General features: G+C 43.3%; 1 protein-coding gene across 1 annotated transcript in view; it reads left to right on the forward strand.

Moving 5' to 3' along the window:
• RTN1 (reticulon 1) overlaps positions 1–19,865 on the forward strand; it is a 587,255-nt gene that overhangs the window by 322,506 nt on the left and 244,884 nt on the right. The window contains exon 2 of the mRNA XM_069207015.1: positions 12,987–13,781. Within this exon, the coding sequence (XP_069063116.1) occupies positions 12,987–13,781 (795 nt within the window). The remainder of the gene's footprint in view (positions 1–12,986; positions 13,782–19,865) is intronic.

The raw sequence follows: 19,865 nt of genomic DNA on the forward strand, positions 1-19,865 counted from the left end.
ACTTTACCATGTATTTAGCAAGTGCAAATTAAACAGAAGTCCATGCAATGGAAACAAAATGCTTTTGAAAATGCCCGAGTGTAGAATTCTGATATTTCATAACTAGGCTCACCCCTGAAACTGTGAAAAAAAAGACTATTTTATCAGTTTATCGTGATTGGATGAGAACTCTCCAATGCAGATTGTGCCTTCGATAAATGATTCAGTTGCCAGTGCTTACACTGTAAAAGAAAAACGGTAATTGAAGTAGCCCAATGTTTTCTAATATGCCTGTCGCCAACAGTGCCCAATGCTGGGATTGCCCGTATAACAAGGCTGTCTATTCTTTATTCTACCTCATGCCCCTTCCTGTATCTTTGCCTTGTTCTTTTCATCCCTTCTGCCATCCTTTGACATAGCTTTTTTTTTCATTCCCCTTCTTTCTACCTTTTCTGCCTCTCTCTTTCTCTGGGCCAAAGTCTGATATAAAAATTAAGTCTTTGTCACCAAAAGTGAGAGTTTGTTCCCACCTTCTGCAGCCAATGGCTGAAATGTATCACACCCTGAGAGTTTCAATTTTTGTTATATTTGGTCCTGAGAGCGTTTTATGTGCTATAATCAGGAGCGCTTGCTTAGATTAGACGCAATGATGCCATGAGGTGATGGATGGAAGGTGCTGTGTGTGGATGATTGTCAGAGACCTGTTAGTGTGACACCATTTGTGGGAGGTACTATCTGTTGTTGATTGAAAGAGAAGGTCACTGAAGGCCTCATTTACGAGGCCCTGGTGCCACACTGCACCACTGGAGCATCATGTTTTTTGATGCTCCGGTGGGACAGTGTGCCGGCGAATATTTACAAGGTCACGCAAACCCACCTTGTGTGGCTTTTCATGGCCTTGTAAATATGGACCCCTTTCATGCATAATACTGCATGAATGGGGCTTTCCATGGGTGTTACCACGCAACACCAATGGAATCCGATGGAATCGGACGCATTCCAAGGTTTACAAGTCTGGGAATGTGTCAGATACCTACACCACCTCAGGGGTGACATTAAAGTGGCACAACAGGGAGGAATAACATTATTTCTCCCCAGTGTTTCCTCTTTCTATTTGTGCTGTATTCTGCAGCACACATAGAGGAAAATGCCATTAATGATTGTTTATGTGCAGGAAGATGTCTCTTCCTGCACATAAACAATCATCCCTGCACCATGGTGCAATAGTGCCTGCGTTGGCGCTAGGCAGCAATTTGTGCGCCAGCACAGGGGACAAAGACAGGAATGCACTGTATCCACAAGATACAGTGCATTCCTGCCCTTTTGTTTTGACACAGGGTGGTGCAGCAAAAAGGTTTGTCGTGCTGCCCAGCGCCAAAACGTAGTAAATGAGGCCCTGAGTGTCTTACTAAAGAACACTGAATCCAACATTTGTGTTAAATTAATGTGGTGAAAGAGACAGAGAGGCACACATATTTTGCCTGCACTGGTCACCATTTTGTCTCCTCCAGAAGAGGTAGGACAAATACACTTCAATATTAGGCAAGTTAATAAACTAAAAAAGAAGAAAACTTAATAAACTGGTAGGCGAGTGATTTGTAGCTCCACATTCTCACCAAAACATCTACATCCACAGGGCAGCTAGTGACTTAGATAGGGAATTGCTTTCTATCTTCAGACATATTAATAATCCTTCCATATAATTTGTGATATTATTCTAGAGTATTAAAGCTGGTCATTTCCTGTATTATACATTGCATCAAGGACAGAAAAACTTAATGGACAGAAAAACTTTATACACATAAATAGTGATGAGAGGAATGCTTGCAATTTGTCTAACCACTGACAGTCACTCAGGGTAGCATCCCAACCCATCGTTCTTTTGCTCACCATGTCATTTCAGTTTTGACCCAGCCATTTGCAAATCAGCCTTCATCCAATTCCAAAAAGGAACAGTCAAAACCAAACTGCCAGGCCAGGTCCTTGCTGAATCAGAACACAAACAGCCCATGAATTGTTTTGCCCTGATTAGGGCTCAACAGTCAGTTATAAGTTGCATTCAGTGGCTCAGTGAGCACAGGACCCTCATCTTGGGCACATCCCTGCCCCTCAGTGTGTACATCAAATACACAAATGATGATAGGGTGATTGCTTGCAATTTGTCTAACCACTGGTAAACGCTTGGGGTAGCATCCCAACCCATTTTTACCCCCAAAAAGTGGCAAAGATATGCACAGACTTGGCTCCTGTGCTCTCAGTGCTACCAGTACAAATTTATACCCAACTGATGAATTGAACATGTAAATATGGAGCTGTTAAATGCATTTAGTGATGAATTAATGGTTGAATCCTGACCAGTGCCATTTCAGACACTCCTATCCCATTCCCCAGGCATGACAGCAGGATGAAGAGGTGTTGTGGTTGTGTTGGGGAACAGAGCTGTCATGCTGGAACCCTGGTGACGCATGTGGTCACTCTACTGATGGGCAGTGCTTCTACCAATTATGCTTTGCCCTGAATAAAAATGCATCTCATTTTTAGGTCGAGCGCGCAAACGCTCTGGCCTGTTGTAATCTATCTGTGGGCTTCTAACCACGCCCATTGCATGCCCATCACTATCACTCATTCATGGGCTTGCCTTTTATAAATCTTTTGTTATCATTAGTAAATGCTTTATGTTTGTCCCTCCTTGGAGCAGTTTTGTTACTGCCTTGGCCATCAACCCTGTTACATGGATAATTGCACTTTTGCTGATATGTTTGACTGCGTGCAAACTTCCTTTTCCTTTTGTGTCTCTCCTTCATGCTCGTGTTCATGGCAGCTGTGGCTCTTTGAATCGGCTTGCTTATGTCAACTGTTTTACTTTTAATTTTTAATTTATCTGGCAAGAAAAGTCCAGTTAGGAATTTACAACGCTTATAGCTCTAACTCGAGCAAACACGAGACCCATTGCACAGCAAATGCTTGTTCAAGGTTTGTATCCTTCTTCCTTCCACGCTATGGGTGAAGTCCACTGGGGGGCAACATTCAGATTGCAGTTGATTTCTCGCCCAAAGTCTCTCTCATTTTTATGTGCACTTTCAGTGATCAGCGTGCTCAAGCATTTAAGAAGTTAGTCTGTCTGGAGCTTAACTGTACTGTCTACCAAGATTGTTCAAGTACTCACCTCCCATGCCATTTTGTTTTATTGATATTTTATTAAAGGAAAATAAGTAGATTTAAAGTCTACAAAACCTGTCATAATAATCTAGGAATACAACTTTCAGAAATCACTGTTAATCCAGTCACATCCTTCCCCCCCTCTCCATTTGTTTACTTTAGCCTCCCACTTGCATCACTCCTCCCATGCCCTTCCCCCTCACCAAACACTGTGCATTTATAATTGTACTTGTAGCATTTATAGAGCGCATTAAACCAAAAGGCATCAAAGTGCTAAACTGGAAGAGAACTGTGTGGACGGTGAGGGCTCAAAGCAGAAAGAAGCCTCAGCGACCATACAACTTAAAGGAAGAACTAATTTGGAAATAATCACATTTTCACCTGCCTACGAAAGATCAGGTATGAGTTTAAACTCCTAATGTGTTCCAGGAGGGAGATCCACAGCCTGGCAGCCACCACTGTGAAGGCCCGTTCTCATCGCCTGGCTTTCCTACACCTAGATACCACCACCTTACTTTGTCCAGCTGATCTCAGAGGCCTAATAGGAACATACCAATTGAAGGCCGTTCTAAAATAAGTCGATCCCTGTAGATTATGAGCCCTATAAATCAAACAAAGTGTTTTAAAGGACACCCGCTTCTGCACTGGCAACCACTGTAGGGATCTCAATTCCTCCCTGAGTGAAGTGAATTTCGGTAGTCCCAGTACCAAGGCCCATATTTATACTTTTTTAGCGCCACATTTGCGTCATTTTTTGACGCAAAAGCGGTGCAAACGTACAAAATGCAATTGTATTTTGTAAGTTTGTGCCGCTTTTGCTTCAAAAAGCTGCACAAATGCAGCGCTAAAAAAGTATAAATATGGGCCCAAATGTGCAGCCACATGTTGGATAATTTGGAGCTTATTTAATGAGTACTGGTTGACATTTAGGTAAAGGGCATTGCAGTGGTCAAAGGAGATGTAATCCACGAGATGACCACTGATACCCTGAGCTTTTTTGGGAGAAAAGTCAGGAATGTCTTCAAGATCTTAATGATCCAGAAACAGGAGCTCACTGTCCTGTTGACCAGGGTGTTGAAAGTCAAGGTGTTATCAAACAGCACACCAAGGTTTTGGGTTGTGGCCACCGGAGCTGGTAAAATACCACAAGTTTCCGGCCACCATTGGTTGGTCCAGATCGACCTATCCATTCCAAAAAACAAGATCTCTGTCTTCTCCCCGTTCATTTTGAGTGAGTTCTCCCTAATCCACCTGCTGATTTCTATCAGGCAAGCCCTCAACCTGCCAGCCACCTCTTCCAAGTCATCAGAGATGGAAACAATGATCTGGGTGTGAGCCGCATAGGACCATACCTGGAAATCAGAAGAACACACCAGCTTCACCAGAAGGGCGACATACAAATTAAATAGGGTAGGACTGAGGGTTGCCCCTTGAGGAGCCCCACAGTCGAGCTGTAATGGCTCTAAAATCCCCATAACTGACTGGAAGAGTCCTAAACAGCAAAAAGGGTTCCAATAAATTAGAAGGCGCATCCTTCGGCCCGGCCTGCTGCAGCCTATGCTCCAACAAAGATGCCAATATTGTGTCAAAGGCTGTGGACAGGTCCAACAGTACCAGAATAGCCACACCTGCCTGGTCGACTTGCCTGCAAATGAAATCAGTAATTGCTATGAGCGATGGTTTGGTGCTGTGACTCCTCCTGAACCCGTTTTGTGAAGGGTCCAGGAGTTCTTGATCTGAGAGATACTGGATCAATTCCTAGTTGAAATGCTTCTCCAGGATTTTAGCTGGACCAGGCTACAGGGAAATCGGTCGCAGATTTGTTAAATCACCAGAACCCCCATCAGGCTTTTTCTTCAGAGGAATAACAACTGCCCCCTTCCACCCCTGTGGATACACACCAGACTCCAACCTAGTCAGAATGGGACTATCCAGAGTCATCCCAGAATCATGTGCAGGTACAAAGAGTGTATTCAAATGTTTCCATGGTCCACCCTTTAGCTTCAGCAGTGAAAATCTTATTGTTTGATCAATACTGTTTTCCCCAGTCGAGTTATGTCTGTAGTAATTAAATTAAACACACAAAAGGTAATGACAGGGATGCTTGCGATTTTTCTAACCACTGGCAAACACTCAAGATAGCTTCCCCACCCATCGTTCTTTTGCTGATGACCCCACATCTAGGGCAAAACCGGTCCTGGGTTGCTTGTGTTCTGCTTCCAGAAGGCCCCGGTCTGGCAATTTGGGCTGGACTGTTCCCACTGGAGCAGGGTCAAGACAGATTTGCATATGGCTTGGTCCAAACTGAGGGGGCATAGTGGGCAACAAAAGATGGATTGGGATGCGGCCCGTGAGATTGCCAGTAGCTTAGATTAATTAAAGCATTCCATTCATCACTTTGTTTTTGATACCCTTCATAGTGTGCAAGATGTGTACGCTTGGAATGAGCAAGGTTATGCCCTTGTAAATTTTCCCTTTCTACAGTTGTTCCCAAGTATATAATGGTTGTAGGTCCCCCTGTAATTGACATCATTGTGTGTTTGTAAGCGGACAGCTTCATTGTTTTTCCCTGTAGGACAGTGGATTGGTGTCAGGTCTAAAGACCAGCATTCGGAAATTATTGTATTCTGTTATGTATGGTGTAGGTGTGTATTCTCACTCAGTATTTAAGGTGTGGCGGAGGAATACAACATGTACAGTTGACAGTCATGCCTGGCACACAGTATTCTGATCCCCTGATATCCACATATCAGAGTAGAACACTATTGTATTGCACTGTGATATTTAGAGAGAGTTTATGTGGGGTGCTTAAGAGTTTGCCTACATGCAGTTCTGCCAACGCACACATTGCCACCCTGTATACACAATATCAGCTCCCTTCACACGGTCGCCAGGTGAAGAGTCGGATTACACGGTGGCAGGCAAGGTGAGCTGGAAACCACTACACAGAGTGGATTGCTAGCTCATCTTTTGAGGCTTTTAACTACCAATCTCCATTAAAGGGTGTGAAAACACTCCAAGACATATTCAGCAGCCTCACCAACCTTTTGTTTTTGTTTTTTGAAAAAGGAAGGAGGTTGATGGGGCAGGGCTGGGGTCAGAAGGGCCTCTCAGGCAGTTCTCAGCATAAAGCCCTGCCCCTCCAAGGCCATGCCGCCTTCTCACACAGCGCATTTTATGGTCAGGTGGGCAGGTCTGGAGTGGTTGGAAGAGTGTTGTTTTTGTTTTGATCCTATGTAGAATGGGTTCCAAGTCTGAAGACCACCAAGGTAAGGTTATTGTGTTATGGGACTCAGTGCTTAGCAGTGTGATTGATGAAGAAGTGTGAGGCAAATTTGTAGTTTATGGTTTTCAGTAATCTGGCAATTTTGAGCAGCTCTGCAGTTTTTTTATGGTACTTGGTATGGTGACACTCCACTAAGCTGATTACCGCACAAGGTTGTCCATTCTGAGATCTTTTTTCTTATGAAAAAGGTCTACCAAAATATTGGTGGGGCCCAGAAAAAGTCATATGAAAAACTTCATTGAGGCCAGATGCTCTGTGTATCTCGTAGTATGCCTTGACCCCTGGGCCAATGTCCTTTGGGAAAGGTCTAGAAAGGACTGTTTGCCTTACAATCCTGAACCATGCATTAACTAATCAATTATTAGACTGAGCAAAGCAGCGTGCAAGCGCTGCTTTTCCAACATGTTGTTATGTATGTGGGCTTTTAACCATGCCCACCTTACACCCATCACTTTCATTTGTTTCTGGGCTTGCCTTTCAAACATCCTTTGTTATCATTGGTAAATGCTTTACGTTTGTCCTTCCTTGAGGCGGTTTTGTTATTGTCATGGGGACCGACCCTGTTACATGGACAATTGCACATTTGTCGATTTGTTTGACTGCGAGCAAACTTCTTTTTCCTTTGGTGTGGCTCCTTCAAGCTCACGCTCATTGCGGCCGTGGCGCTTTGAATTGGCTCTTGATTATGCCAACTGTTTTACTTCTCTTTTTTTTCTGTGCACAAGCAAGGGGGCTTCCAAGGCTCTTTTGGGATTAGAAAAAATCCTAGCAGACATGAAATCTTTTATCAAAGTAATGTCTAATTCAGTTGAAAATAATAAAATTTGTGCTAGAATTCAAAACTGCATCGACGACGTCAAGGCGTTAATCTATTCAATTCCCCTTTTCCCAAGTGCAAGGAACTATCTATTGTGACAAATAAGTTATGCATTTCCAAAACGACATGAAAAAGTTTTGCTGCTTTTATTTTTATTAACTTCTCTTTCTGAAAATAAAAAGCTTTGACTGTTTTGCGATCGTCCTGTCAAGAGAGGGCAGTATGGTATTGTGCACAGTGACATGCTATTGGCAGAAAAGTGCATATAAACTGCTGGGGCTGCCACAGTGCTAGAGGGAAAAAGCTGCAGCGTGAAAAGTGCTTAAGCAAGTGCAGGACAAGAGATAACAATCAAGGGCCAGATGTAGGTAAGTATGGTTTTGCGAGTTGCAATTTGCGAGTCATAGAGACTCGCAAATTGCAACTCGCAAAACCACATGCAGAAAGGTGTCAGACACCTTCTGCGAGTCGGTATGGGGTCGCAATGACCCACCTCATTAATATTAATGAGGTGGGTCGCAAATTGCGGCCCCATACCGACTATGGTCACTCGCAAACATGGAGGCCTGCTGTCGTCAGCAGACCTCCATGTTTGCGACTGCTTTTCAATAAAGCAGGTTTTTTTTTTCAAAGTGCAACCCGTTTTCCTTAAAGGAAAACGAGCTGCACTTTGAAAAATAAACCGAAACCTTTTGTTTCGGTATTTTTCAGGGCAGGTAGTGGTCCATTGGACCACTGCCTGCTCTGAAAAATTATTTTTGTGATCATTCACAAAGGGGAAGGGGTCCCATGGGGACCCCTTCCCGTTTGCGAATGAGTTACCATCCACTTCAAGTGGATGGTAACTGCGAGTTGATTTGTGACCGCTTTTGCGGTCACAAATCAACTTACATCACGGTGCGAGTTGCAAATAGGAAGGGAACACCCCTTCCTATTTGCAAGTCGGAAACACATTTTGCGAGTCGGTTCCGACTCGCAAAATGTGTTTCTGCATCGCGCACAGGCATTAGCGCCTCGCAAACGGCGTTTTTCGCCGTTTGCGAGGCGCTAATGCCTTGCTACATCTGGCCCCAACTCATTTAGAAAGCACAATAATTACTGGAAGCGTTAACAAGAAAATAGATGGGCCAAAACCTCTTTCACACAAATTATTCCCTCAAAGAAGGAAGCAAATGGTACAAAGGCATTTGGTGCGATTATTAAAACAAGTATAAATCATCTGTCATAAAAGTAGGTGATAACATGATGATTTATGTCTACTTATATAAATAATTTTTTATTGATAAAGTATGTCACCTGCAGCTTTCAAATGAATTAGATTATTTAGTGTTCCAAGAACGTAGCGTGCAAGAACCTTAACTTACCAGAGAACCACTCTGACAAAATATGCAGCTTCCAACCGCCTGCCATCATCTTATAATGTCATACATTTATTTTTGGAGGTGTCAAGTTTGTCTTCTTGCAAATATTTCTATGGACACCACTCTGATTTCTTTTCCTGAGGCAGAAATCCACCATTTCTGGCAACTGGGGATCATATATATGAAAGGAGGTATGGCTCTGCTCATAACCAAGAATGTTTATTTGACTGACCCACCCGCTCTAATTTGCCTTAGATCATTTTATGCCTTTCTGTCCTGACATGAAAGTCCCAAAAAAATAGTTCAAAAAAGGAAGTGACATCATTGCACTTCCTAGCACTTTCCTCCCAGAAGTTATATCATTGGTTTGCAGCCAAAACCTTCTTTAAAAGAATATCAGCAGTTTACAGACACCATTAAATACATGCCAATCAAGGTGCACAAGTTCAGGTTACTGCCTGCTGAAAAAAGGGTATTTTCCCAGACCAGAATCTTAAATACCACGGTTCCATCATGGGAAGCGTCATATAATTTTGTGGACACTTCCTATGAAACTAGCGTCCTGTTTTTTGGTTGAGCGCGCAAGCGCTTTGACCTGTTGTGAGTATTGTGGGCTTTTAACCACACCCACCTCACTCCCATCACTTTCAGTCATTCGTGGGCTTGCCTTTCAAAAATCCTTTGTCATCATTGGTAAATGCTTTACTTTTGTCCCTCCTTGGAGAGGTTTTGTTACCTCCTTGCAGACTGACTGTGTTACATAGATAATTGCACGATTGCCAATATGTTTGACTGTGAGCGAACTTCTTTTTCCTATTGTGTCCCTCCTTCACGCTCATGGCGGCCATGGCGCTTTAAATCATCTTGTTTTACTTTTCATTTTCAATTTATGTGGCAAGAAAAGTCCAGTTAGGAATTTTCAACGCCAATATCTCTACCTGGAGCAAATGAGATATCCATTGCATTGCTAATGCTTGTTTATTTTGTGGAAGACCAAACAAAGATAGTCTGATACCTCAGCCTCCCTTTCTAGAACCCGGAAATCATGAAACAAGTCCTAAAAAGATAGGGGCGGTACTTATTGGCATTGACAATACGCAAATATGTAATTTTATCAAAGGAAGTTACGTAACAACCTTATCATAACATTGACTTTAATGGAAGTGCACATATTTTCCAGTCAAAGCCAAGGTTCACAGTTTCCTACATTTAATACAAAATATAGAAATATAGGCCCTGATTCACACAGGTAAACCTACACTTTGTATAAGTTTACATTTTATGTGAAATTCTTTAAGTACTGGCTTTTTATGTGCGGAGATGTCTGCCCGGACTACGGAGTATCAGCTCATGTAAGTATGCGGACCTCTTCACACATAACAAAACATTCATAGTTTAAAACTTCGATAGTAGCGGGTGAATTTAACGTAAAGCGTAAACTTAGACAATGTGTCAGTTTTCCTTTGTGACTCAGGCCCATATAGCGGACAATGTACATTTTTACATATAAAATACGTAATCGTGTACTTGTAATACTTAACCCTATACTTGAGGAGATAATGCATTAATTTACAAGCATTCAATAATATCTGCCAGGCAATACAAATCAAATTAATAAAGTCAATAATTGATTTAAGAAGCTATGCACTCTCACCTTCTCATACTGTACACATGGAACTCATCAATTATCCGTGATTATGTATCACATCGAATGCACAGATTTGTTATTCGTTATAAAAAGTGTGCTATGGGAAGTGAATAGTTTTCCTGGGGTCTTAAAAGTATGTGATTAGCAGTGGCCTCCTGACTGTGTGAGCACTATGCATAATATGTTATTGCACTCAATATTACACAAAGAAATGTGAAAGGAACATTTGAAAGTAATTTTACCTATTGTGAACCCACGCATCTTTTCCACACATTAACTGTTAGCTGAACGTCTACATGACTCAGAGTAACAGCAATTTAAAAATGAAAGGAAAACAAGTTTAGAAGCTACGTTTTGAAAGTGCTATTTTTAAAGTGAGTAAAACAAAGGTTCAGGGTATAGTTTTAAAGCAGATAATGATTAGTGCTAATGTTTTGATAGGCGCGCGATGTGACTTTGAATTGCAGCAATATGTGTGACCCTTTTGCAGACTTTCTCAACTATGGGCCAGATGTAGCAAAACAATATTTTGCGACTTGCAATTTGCGAGTCACAGCGACTCGCAAATTGCAACTCGCAAAATATTATGCAGAAAGGTGTCTCAGACACCTTCTGCGACTCGCTATGGGGGTTGCAAAGACCCACCTCATGAATATTAATGAGGTGGGTCGCAGTTTGCGACCCCATAGCGAGTCCCTGCACTCACAGGGATGGTGCCTGCTGGAGACAGCAGACCACCATGTCTGTGACTGCTTTTTTAATAAAGCAGTTTTTTTCTTTTCTTTTTGCAGCCCGTTTTCCTTAAAGCAAAACGAGCTGCAAAAAGAAAAACTTCCGAAACCATTTGGTTTCGGTTTTTTCAGAGTTGGCAGTGGTCCGACCACTGCCTGCTCTGAAATTTATTTATTTTTGACATTCACAAAGGGGAAGGGGTCCCATGGGGACCCCTTCCCTTTTGCGAATGTGTTACCATCCACTTGAAGTGGATGGTAACTGCGAGTTGGTTTGCGACTGCATTCGCGGTCACAAACCAACTCAGCATGGCGATGCGGTCGCAAATAGGAAGGGAACACCCCTTCCTATTTGCGAGTCGCAGCCTCAAATTGCGAGTCGGTACCGACTGGCAATTTGAGGTTGTGCATCGCGTTAAGCCTTTTGCGACGCGCAAAAGGCTTCCTACATCTGGCCCTATTTACCACATTTACTCGTTTTTCTTTTCTAAAGCAGGCCATGGGGCCGGAGAGTCATGGTTAATGTCCAGGTCCAGGTCCCTTTATCTGTAGCTCCTTGCACCAGGGGACACTTCTGCATTCCCTTCGGGATCCAACGGGTCAAGCATGGGCTAAGGACCCACTAACATGAAAGTACATCAACAATTTGCTGTGGTCCAAGCCCCATATGTCTGTACAGCTTGGCCCCAATGCCGGTTCCCAGAGGCTTGTAGTGTCATGCTGGACACGTTCTAGTGTTCCACCAGTCACTCGGCTGAGGGCTGGCTTTACACACACACCCCACACTCATTCAACACAGGCGTCACCGGTCAGGTGACCCTGCCAATAAAAAGGGCTGGGCGCACTTGCCCGAGGCCAGTTAACAGAACAGTAACCATGTGTCTGCGTCAAGTCATTTTAGTAGCATGAGGGCCCAGGGCCCCCAACACTACAGGGATGGTTTACATACGTTAGACCAGTATTGACCAGTGCTTAATTTGGGCTTGTTGTTTGCAGTGGTGAGCACCGGCACTTATTTTTGAGGGCCGGGGCTTATTCTGCTGCCTCAAGCATTTAGTGCGAGCAAAAGACACATAAGAGAAAGATGGAGGAAGAGAAAAACAAAAAGCGTCACAAAGGGGGAGAACAGAAAGCTGCAAGAGTGAGCTGAAGGGGCAGGGAGTGCCTTTAAATGGATTGAAGAGGCCCGAGATGGCTTCAAGATTAGGCCGCCTCAGTATTCCATGTTCCCACATTTAATCGTAGCTGCCACGTGTTTAGGAGGAGGGCTTTGGGCTCCGGCACGTTTTTATTTACAAATTAAGCACTGGTATTGAAATTTTTTCCTTTGTACAATTTGCATAGTCATTTACAGTTAACAGATGGTGCAAAATGTCTTCAGGGCCAGTGTGAAATTACCCAATGCAGATACGGCCTATGTAGTTCACCAGGGTTATTTCTTCGGGGTTTCTCCTTTCATCTTACTTAGTTTGACATGGCCCGCACCTTCATAGGAAGGAAGTGAAGCATTCCTGCCTCTTGAAACACAGGCCAGAGAACCAGGATTCTGATCTTGAAATCAGCTCAAAGCTTGTCTGTCAGTGCTGTGTCTTTTCAATAACCCTAAGTACTGGTCCCCAGAGTGGTAGCTGTTCCACTCAGGTCACTTCAGTTTTCTTTCATGTCCATACTTACTGAAAGGCTCTAGCATTGACATGCACTACATAAATGTTCAGAATTCGTATTTTTTTTCCTTATAAATATAATAAAGGTTGTTTTATGGGAGATGAGACAAAATATAATGTCATATTGCAATTTCTCAAGAGAGTGACGGGCACAGATATTCACATATTTTGAAAATGGCTGTCTCCATAGAAAGTGTTCTGTACATGTCCAATATCTGACCATGGAATAGCCTATAGGTTGTCCTGCATCATACATTCGTTTTATCTTCACTATAAATTCTTGTCCATTTTCATGTTTAGTGGTTCAGTATTGAATGTTTCTTGTTTCTTTTTCATTTTAGGACAGAAGCCTGCCTCTCAGTTTGATGATTACTCTTTCACAAAAGTTGTCGATCCTGGAGAAGGAGCCTTGTATACCTCTCTGAAATCAGATGACAGTTCTTCCTGGAACAACGAATCCAAAGAGAATCCCTTATATTTCAGTGGGATTTTGCAACACAGCAGCGCTTCCCCTCCGGTCATTGCCAAGGATTTCAGTATCGGAGTGCACTCCCCTCAAGAAGGCTCAATTTTTGAGACACGGGGCTTATTTAGCTCAGACTCTGGAATCGAAATGACTCCTGCAGAAACCACTGATGTAGATAAAAGCCTTTCTGGGCCCACTGATCAAGAGAAAGTAGAAGCTTACAAGTACATGGACATAAGGACGTCAGAAGACATCACAGATGTTCAAGACCTGACTTCAGCTGGGAGGAATACAAATGCAATCAACACGGTCTCTGAACCATTGGGGAAACTAGAACACGTATCTGAACCCAAAAAGTTTGCCTTGGAATCTGCCAACAAGACCCAATCTCAAAATATATCTGAAGATATAAATTTCATCCCCTACATGAATCAAGCATTTGATGCCTCAGGGTTGCATAGTACCTCTGTAGAGAAAGAGAACAAAGCAATGCCAGTTACAATTACACTGACTGAGACAGAAAATACAGGAGAATCTGATTTGGAAGATGCATCTATGACAAAGCAGGACATGAGCTTAAGGCCTGGCCCGGACGTGGTTCCAACAGTTACAGTGTCAGAGCCCGAAGACGAAAGTCCAGGATCACTGACCCCTTCATCCACAGGCACAGGTAACGACCCCTCTTTCATTGTTCATCGTTTTCACCATCTAGTTTGGAAGGCATGCATTGAATAACAGATTAATCTCACCATAAAAATGTCAAGCCACACTACACCAATGAACCACACCTTTTCGGTCTGGTGTTAGCCAAGCTCTTTTGATTTTACATATAGGATGGGGCAGTGGGTCAGCTTACTTCAGCCACTGATTAACTTCAATTTGAGTGACTGCATTGTGTTTTCTCACAGGAAGCACATTCCCACTCAAGCTAGGCAGTTGTCTTTAGAGCATGATGTGATAGCAGGACGCTTTTGATGCACATTCCATCTTTATCAAATCACACCTCCTGCCAATACTACTGTAAATTCCTTTGAGAGTGTCTTGCTTTTCCGGCTGCTGCTATTTCAAAGCATACCACATTGTGTCCATTTGATACTGTTCTGTGTTGTCATCCGTTTTTTCTTTCTCTCCTCCTTTCTTTTTCGTCCCTAATTTCTTTCCTTCCTTATTTTTTTGTTTCCGTCCTTCATTCCTTCCTGCCTTCCTTCTTTACATCTATTTCCTTCTTTCTTTCTTGCTTTCTTTCATTCTTTTTTCTTTCTTTCTTTCTCTCTGTCTTTCTTTCTTTCTTTCTTTCTTTCTTTCACCTTTTTTCAATTACCTTCTTTCATTCCTACTTTCCTTCTCTCTTCCCTGTCTTTCTCCTTCTTTTCTTTCTTTCCTTCTCTCCTTCTCTTTCTTTCTTTATTTCTTTCCTTCTTTTTCCTTGTTGTTCCTTCCCTCTTCCATCTATCTTCCTTTCCTTCTTTATTGCCTTCCCTTTCTTTCACTTTTTCTTCCTCTTTTCTTGTTTTTTTCCTTTTCTTTGTTTGTTTGTTTGTTTCTTTCTTTCTTTCCTTCTTTCTGTCTTTCTTTCTTTCTTTCTTTGTTTCTTTCTCAAAGTTAAGAGGGTTGCAGCCAGTGCCAGACCGACTGACATTTTTAGCTCTGTGTTAGCCTCCTCTTTCCTTGTCTTTTCCTCTTTTTTCCTTCTTCCTTTCCCACTCTCTTTCCTTCTCTCTTTATTTCACTTCCTTCTTCCTCTTTCCTTATCTCGTTCATCCCCTCTCTTTCTTTCTCTCTCTCTGTCTCTCTTTCTTTATTCTTTCTTTCTTTCTTTCTTTCTTTCTTTCTTTCTTTCTTTCTTTCTTTCTTATATTTTTAGCTCTGTGTTATACAAAACCTTTGGTTTTACTAAAATGCTGTGTATAACATAGTTACTTATCGGGGTTTCAGCCAGGCTTCATCCATTAGTCTGCAGTTGGTGCTATTCACATTTTTCTTCCACCCACTCCAGCATGCATTTAAGGGCAATGTATCAGCCCACATCAGACAATGGCTGACTTCTCTATGAGTTGCAGCATGCAACCCTTTCACACGGAACACATCCACACACAAAGCAGTTTTTTACATCCCAAAAAAAAAATCGATTGTAGCATTTTTTAGATTGATGAGGACCCTGGATATTATCAAACAGTAAAGTTTTGCAAAAACTATGACAAAACAAGACAATAATTGCCAGAAGACTTTTACTCAACACAAGACCTATTTCCTTTGGCAATGCTTTTTTAAAGCCAAGCACCAAAATTAATGGTGATATATAGTAGTTGTCATTGTAAACTGTAGTTGTTGTCGCCACTAGAGAAACATTATTACCCACCAATAGGCCCTATTGTAATTGTCCCCAACATGTGCCTTCTCCATTTATCCTTCTTACTCTTCTCTTTCTTGCCAAGTGGCCAGTGTCTTGCATTATTATCAGTTTGGTTAGTGAGTATGACTGATTTTGGTTTGCTTTAACTAGAGTTGTGGCTAAACCAATGGAAACAACTATGTTTACCTTTAAGTCCATATTTTGATTCTACTTTCAGCATTTATAGCAAGTAGATTTGTTCTTATTATTACTGTGATTTCTATGGGATTTTGAGTTGTGTTATATATTGATATCCAGTGTTGGTAGAGCAGTAGGATCTCTGTATGTCTGTTATAGAGGCCCTGTTTCATCTTTAAGGAGCTCACGCTATTACAGTGCTGAAACATGAACCTTCAGCATGACATTGTTTTTGACCCATGTTGCAATCCCTGCAGACCTTTAGCCATAGCCTGCACACCTTCTGCCATGCTCTGCCGCCTGCTCTCCCCAAGCCGTCCTTTGATGCTCTTCAAATGCGCATGGGTGAAAAACATTTCTGCACTTGAGGAAGCTTGCAGAGTAAGGCCGTAGGAAAGGGCCCCTTTGTGTATGGTCACCCCCCACTTTTTGTCCCAATGCCGATGTGTGTAACTCGGTTAGTTCACTGGAAGGCTGCTAAGCAGGCTTCAGTGCTCGTGCTCTCTCCCAAAACATATTTGTTGACTTGGTAATTCCCTGATTGGCAATAACTCTACCCCCTTATAAGCCCTTAGTAAATGGTACCCAGGGCATAGGTGGTAAAGGGGTCCCAAGGGCTGTGGCACACGTTTGTGCCACCTTAGGCGGCCCACACAAATTGCTGATGGAATTCCAGATTGCTAGAGCAGTGCATACTGCTCGAGATTGACTGTGCCCTCCCCATGAGAGGCACAACCCCATGCACTGCCTTACATACATATCAGACAACCCTACGGAAGGCCTCTGCAGCCTAGGAGTCAGGGTGCAGTATATTTAAGATGCAGACATGCAAGCATGAGCTTATTTGTCTCTATTGTGTCTTTGCCATTAAAGTACACTATAAGACCTAGCCGGTCCATAGGTTAACATGGGATTTAGCCCGGGCAGACCCGGGTTCCTAGCTCCATGATGATACCGCCTAAATATGTCATGTATGGTGTCAAACAATGTGCTTTCTCTCCCCCAACACAAATTTGGTGTCGAAGGACGGTTGGCATGCACCCAGGTGGTACCCTAAACGCTGCCCACCTGTTTTTCCAACTTCTTTGTGCTGTGACTGGTCAGCCGTGCTGTTTCCCATGTCTGCTGGAGCCAAGACAGGATTCTGATCTCATGTCAGGCAGTGTGAACACTTCCAAGGAGTCAGAAACAAAGGCTGAGGCAGGAAAGAGGTCACACATCCTGCCCCCTGAGCCGGGCTGGTGAATGGACACTTCAGGGTGGTGAGCTTCAAAGGCTTCACTACACCTGATCACCATCTGTGCTGTTCCCCATTGGAGTAAACAACCCTCCCCCTGCGCCCAGGTACATTTGCTTGTTGTCAAGCAGGAAATTAGGTATGCAGGACAGCGCACACCCCCAGCAGGCTGACCACACCTCTAGGGTGAGCAGCCTGGTCTTTGCACTAAATTTTGATTTCTGCCATCTTAGGGGTGGCAGAATAGAGGGTTCAGGGTAGCAAAAGGTGACCTACCCCACCGGATGTGTTCACCTCCATGGTGGATCAGCTGTAGGAGCTAGTGGCTAATTGGCCACTAGTTTCCACACTCCTGACTCCCCTAAATACAGAATTAAAGTAACACTCTGACACCAGCTCCTCCGATCTGATCAACCAGCTTCAAACAAGGACCAAGAGGAATCTTGTGTCACCGACAACCGTACTTTGCCTACTACAACAAAGCAAAAGAGGGATTCTCTGTCCCTGAGGCAACAGACTGGCTTCGACTTTGGCCAAAACTCAGCCCTCCCAACCAGAGGGACACCTATGGAGGCCAGAAGCACCCTCAGTCTACCTTTGACTAGTGGCACTAGTCCCCTGCAAACTGCAGGTAAAACGCTTGCTGGATCTGATGATTCACCGGCCATCAGACACGCCATAGGATTGACTAAAACCAGGTGGTCCAGTGTCTTCTGGGAGTTGTAGTCTTGCCTGTCTTGAAGTTTCGTTGCTCCCTCGGACTCTGTGAAGTTCCCAAAGATTTTCTGCACCCTGCTGCCATGGCTTGTTGGTTGCCAGCCTGGTAACCAACCCCCACACTCGACACTGCAACAGCAGGTTACACCGTGCAGCCTGCATCCAACATCAACAACTCAGCCACTGCTGACTTTTTGCATTCCTTTGCCAGCACCATCATGTAAGCTGTAATATCAGCATCAGCGCGAGGCCAGTTCAGCACCACGGACAGCCAGGACAACTCTGCAACCAGACGCCATGGGCCAGGCAAAACTTAACTAACTGTTGTGAACTGGTCCTCAGGACTGCACAACCTCAACTCTGTAAGGGTTCCTCGTAACCCATTCTCTAAGTACTGTTTTGCTACAACATTTATATGCCATTTTTGCTGCAATTTAATTTTACTTCTAAAATTCATAACTCCAGTTGTACTTATGCAATTTTGCTTGTTTGGTGTCTAAATTAATATGTAAATAAGCTCTATTTTTATAAATTGGTGTCAGATTTCTTTTGGGTTGTGTCAATTACTAATTGTCCATGTTGGTACTCTGAAATGCTTAACACGTTCCTCTAAGTAAAGCCTGACTGATCTGTGCCACACTACCGGGACTGAGCTTAGGATTCACTAGTGTGAATCCAAGGGCCATCTCTGGGGTATTGTGAGAGTATTACATGGTGAGGACTAACCCCCAAACCACATAATTCTCCACTTTCCTTCAAAGGGAAACTGCACATGCACCACTAGTCTCGGGGACCTATGAAAACAATGCACATGGAGAGCAAATTAATCTTGAGGAGTTTTGTAGGATGATCACAAGTGACAAAAATATATCTTCTTTTGTGTTGTGTTTGACAAGTATTTGGTGACAGCTGGCAGACACAGACTCCCTCAGGCGCGTACATCTCCCTCTATGCTCAGATGATCATAGGGGAGCAGCAAGCTTCCCAGAACTGAAACCTCTTACAACCTCCTGCTCTACAGGATGGGACCCTGTTGCTAAAGATGAGCAAGCAAAGCAAAAAAGCTGTTATAAACCAAACAGAATGAACAGAAGTGGCAGGTCACTCATGCACATATTCCTGATGAAGGATACGCTCTGGTACGCAAGATCAAACAAAACAAGACACAACTGCCAGCACCAGAGTGCATACAGGTGCACACATGCACATAGACACATGGAGTTGTCCACCTAAGCCATCAATCACGCCAAGCAACTGCTGACAGCACTGCAGTATTCCAGTGTTCATTCCACCTGCTTACCAAGTGAAGAATTGGAAAGTGATTGTGGATGCCACATCATTAGGGAAACAATCATACATAAACATGCTGGAGGAAATTCGGAGGTGGATAGAAGAAACACTGATTTAATAAACAAAAGAGGGATGCATCCCTCAAGGAACCTCCTGAACAATGCCTTTTATTAACTGACAACTCTGGACCTTCTAAGCACAACATTCTAAGTGGAACAGACCAAGGTAGGTACACAGGGTGGTGGAGAGGGGTGGGAAAGGTAAATGCAATGCATGACACATGCCAGAGGAAGAATAGTTCCCAAAACCTCGGCAGAGGGTAGGATGGAGAGAAGGGTTTGGAAATATGAGATTCTTTACAATTGAAAACACTGTTGTCCTAAAATTGTTTCCGTAGCAACAAGAACCAACACCTCCGCTTGACCACAAGATAGACCTACCTGGCTCTGAGTACAGAAATTGACATAGGCTTCAATATAACACGATGGTTATATATAAAAAGTACCTTGTGCCTATCGTCAAGATGTAGTATACGCGCTCTCTGCTTCATGCATCGAAAGACTCCACACTGTGATCAACTACTGCAGTTCCCACTCCTCCTTAAAGGGAACTGATCAAAACCTGACTACGGAACTGCATTGGTACATTAATCAAGAAAGGGGGGGGAAACATGTAGCCCATTATAGTAGAAGCAGAAAATGTGCATTCACAGTCACTAGCTCCTGGTACGATATGCAGGAAGGGGACACTGAAATCAGAGCTTAATTTGTGCTTGTTGTTGCCGGTGCTTTCTTCTGCCTCAAGCATTTACTGCGAGCAAAAGACACATATTGGAAAGACGGAGGAAGAGAAAAACGAAAAAGCGTAACAATGGGAGAAAGCAGAAAGCTGCAGGAGTGAGCTGAAGGGGCAGGTAGTTGCTTTAAAAAGATTGAAGAGGCCCGAGATGGTTAAGGATTACGCTGCCTCAGTATTCCGTG

The sequence above is a fragment of the Pleurodeles waltl genome, chromosome 9, assembly GCF_031143425.1.
Source record: "Pleurodeles waltl isolate 20211129_DDA chromosome 9, aPleWal1.hap1.20221129, whole genome shotgun sequence".
NCBI lineage: Eukaryota > Metazoa > Chordata > Amphibia > Caudata > Salamandridae > Pleurodeles > Pleurodeles waltl.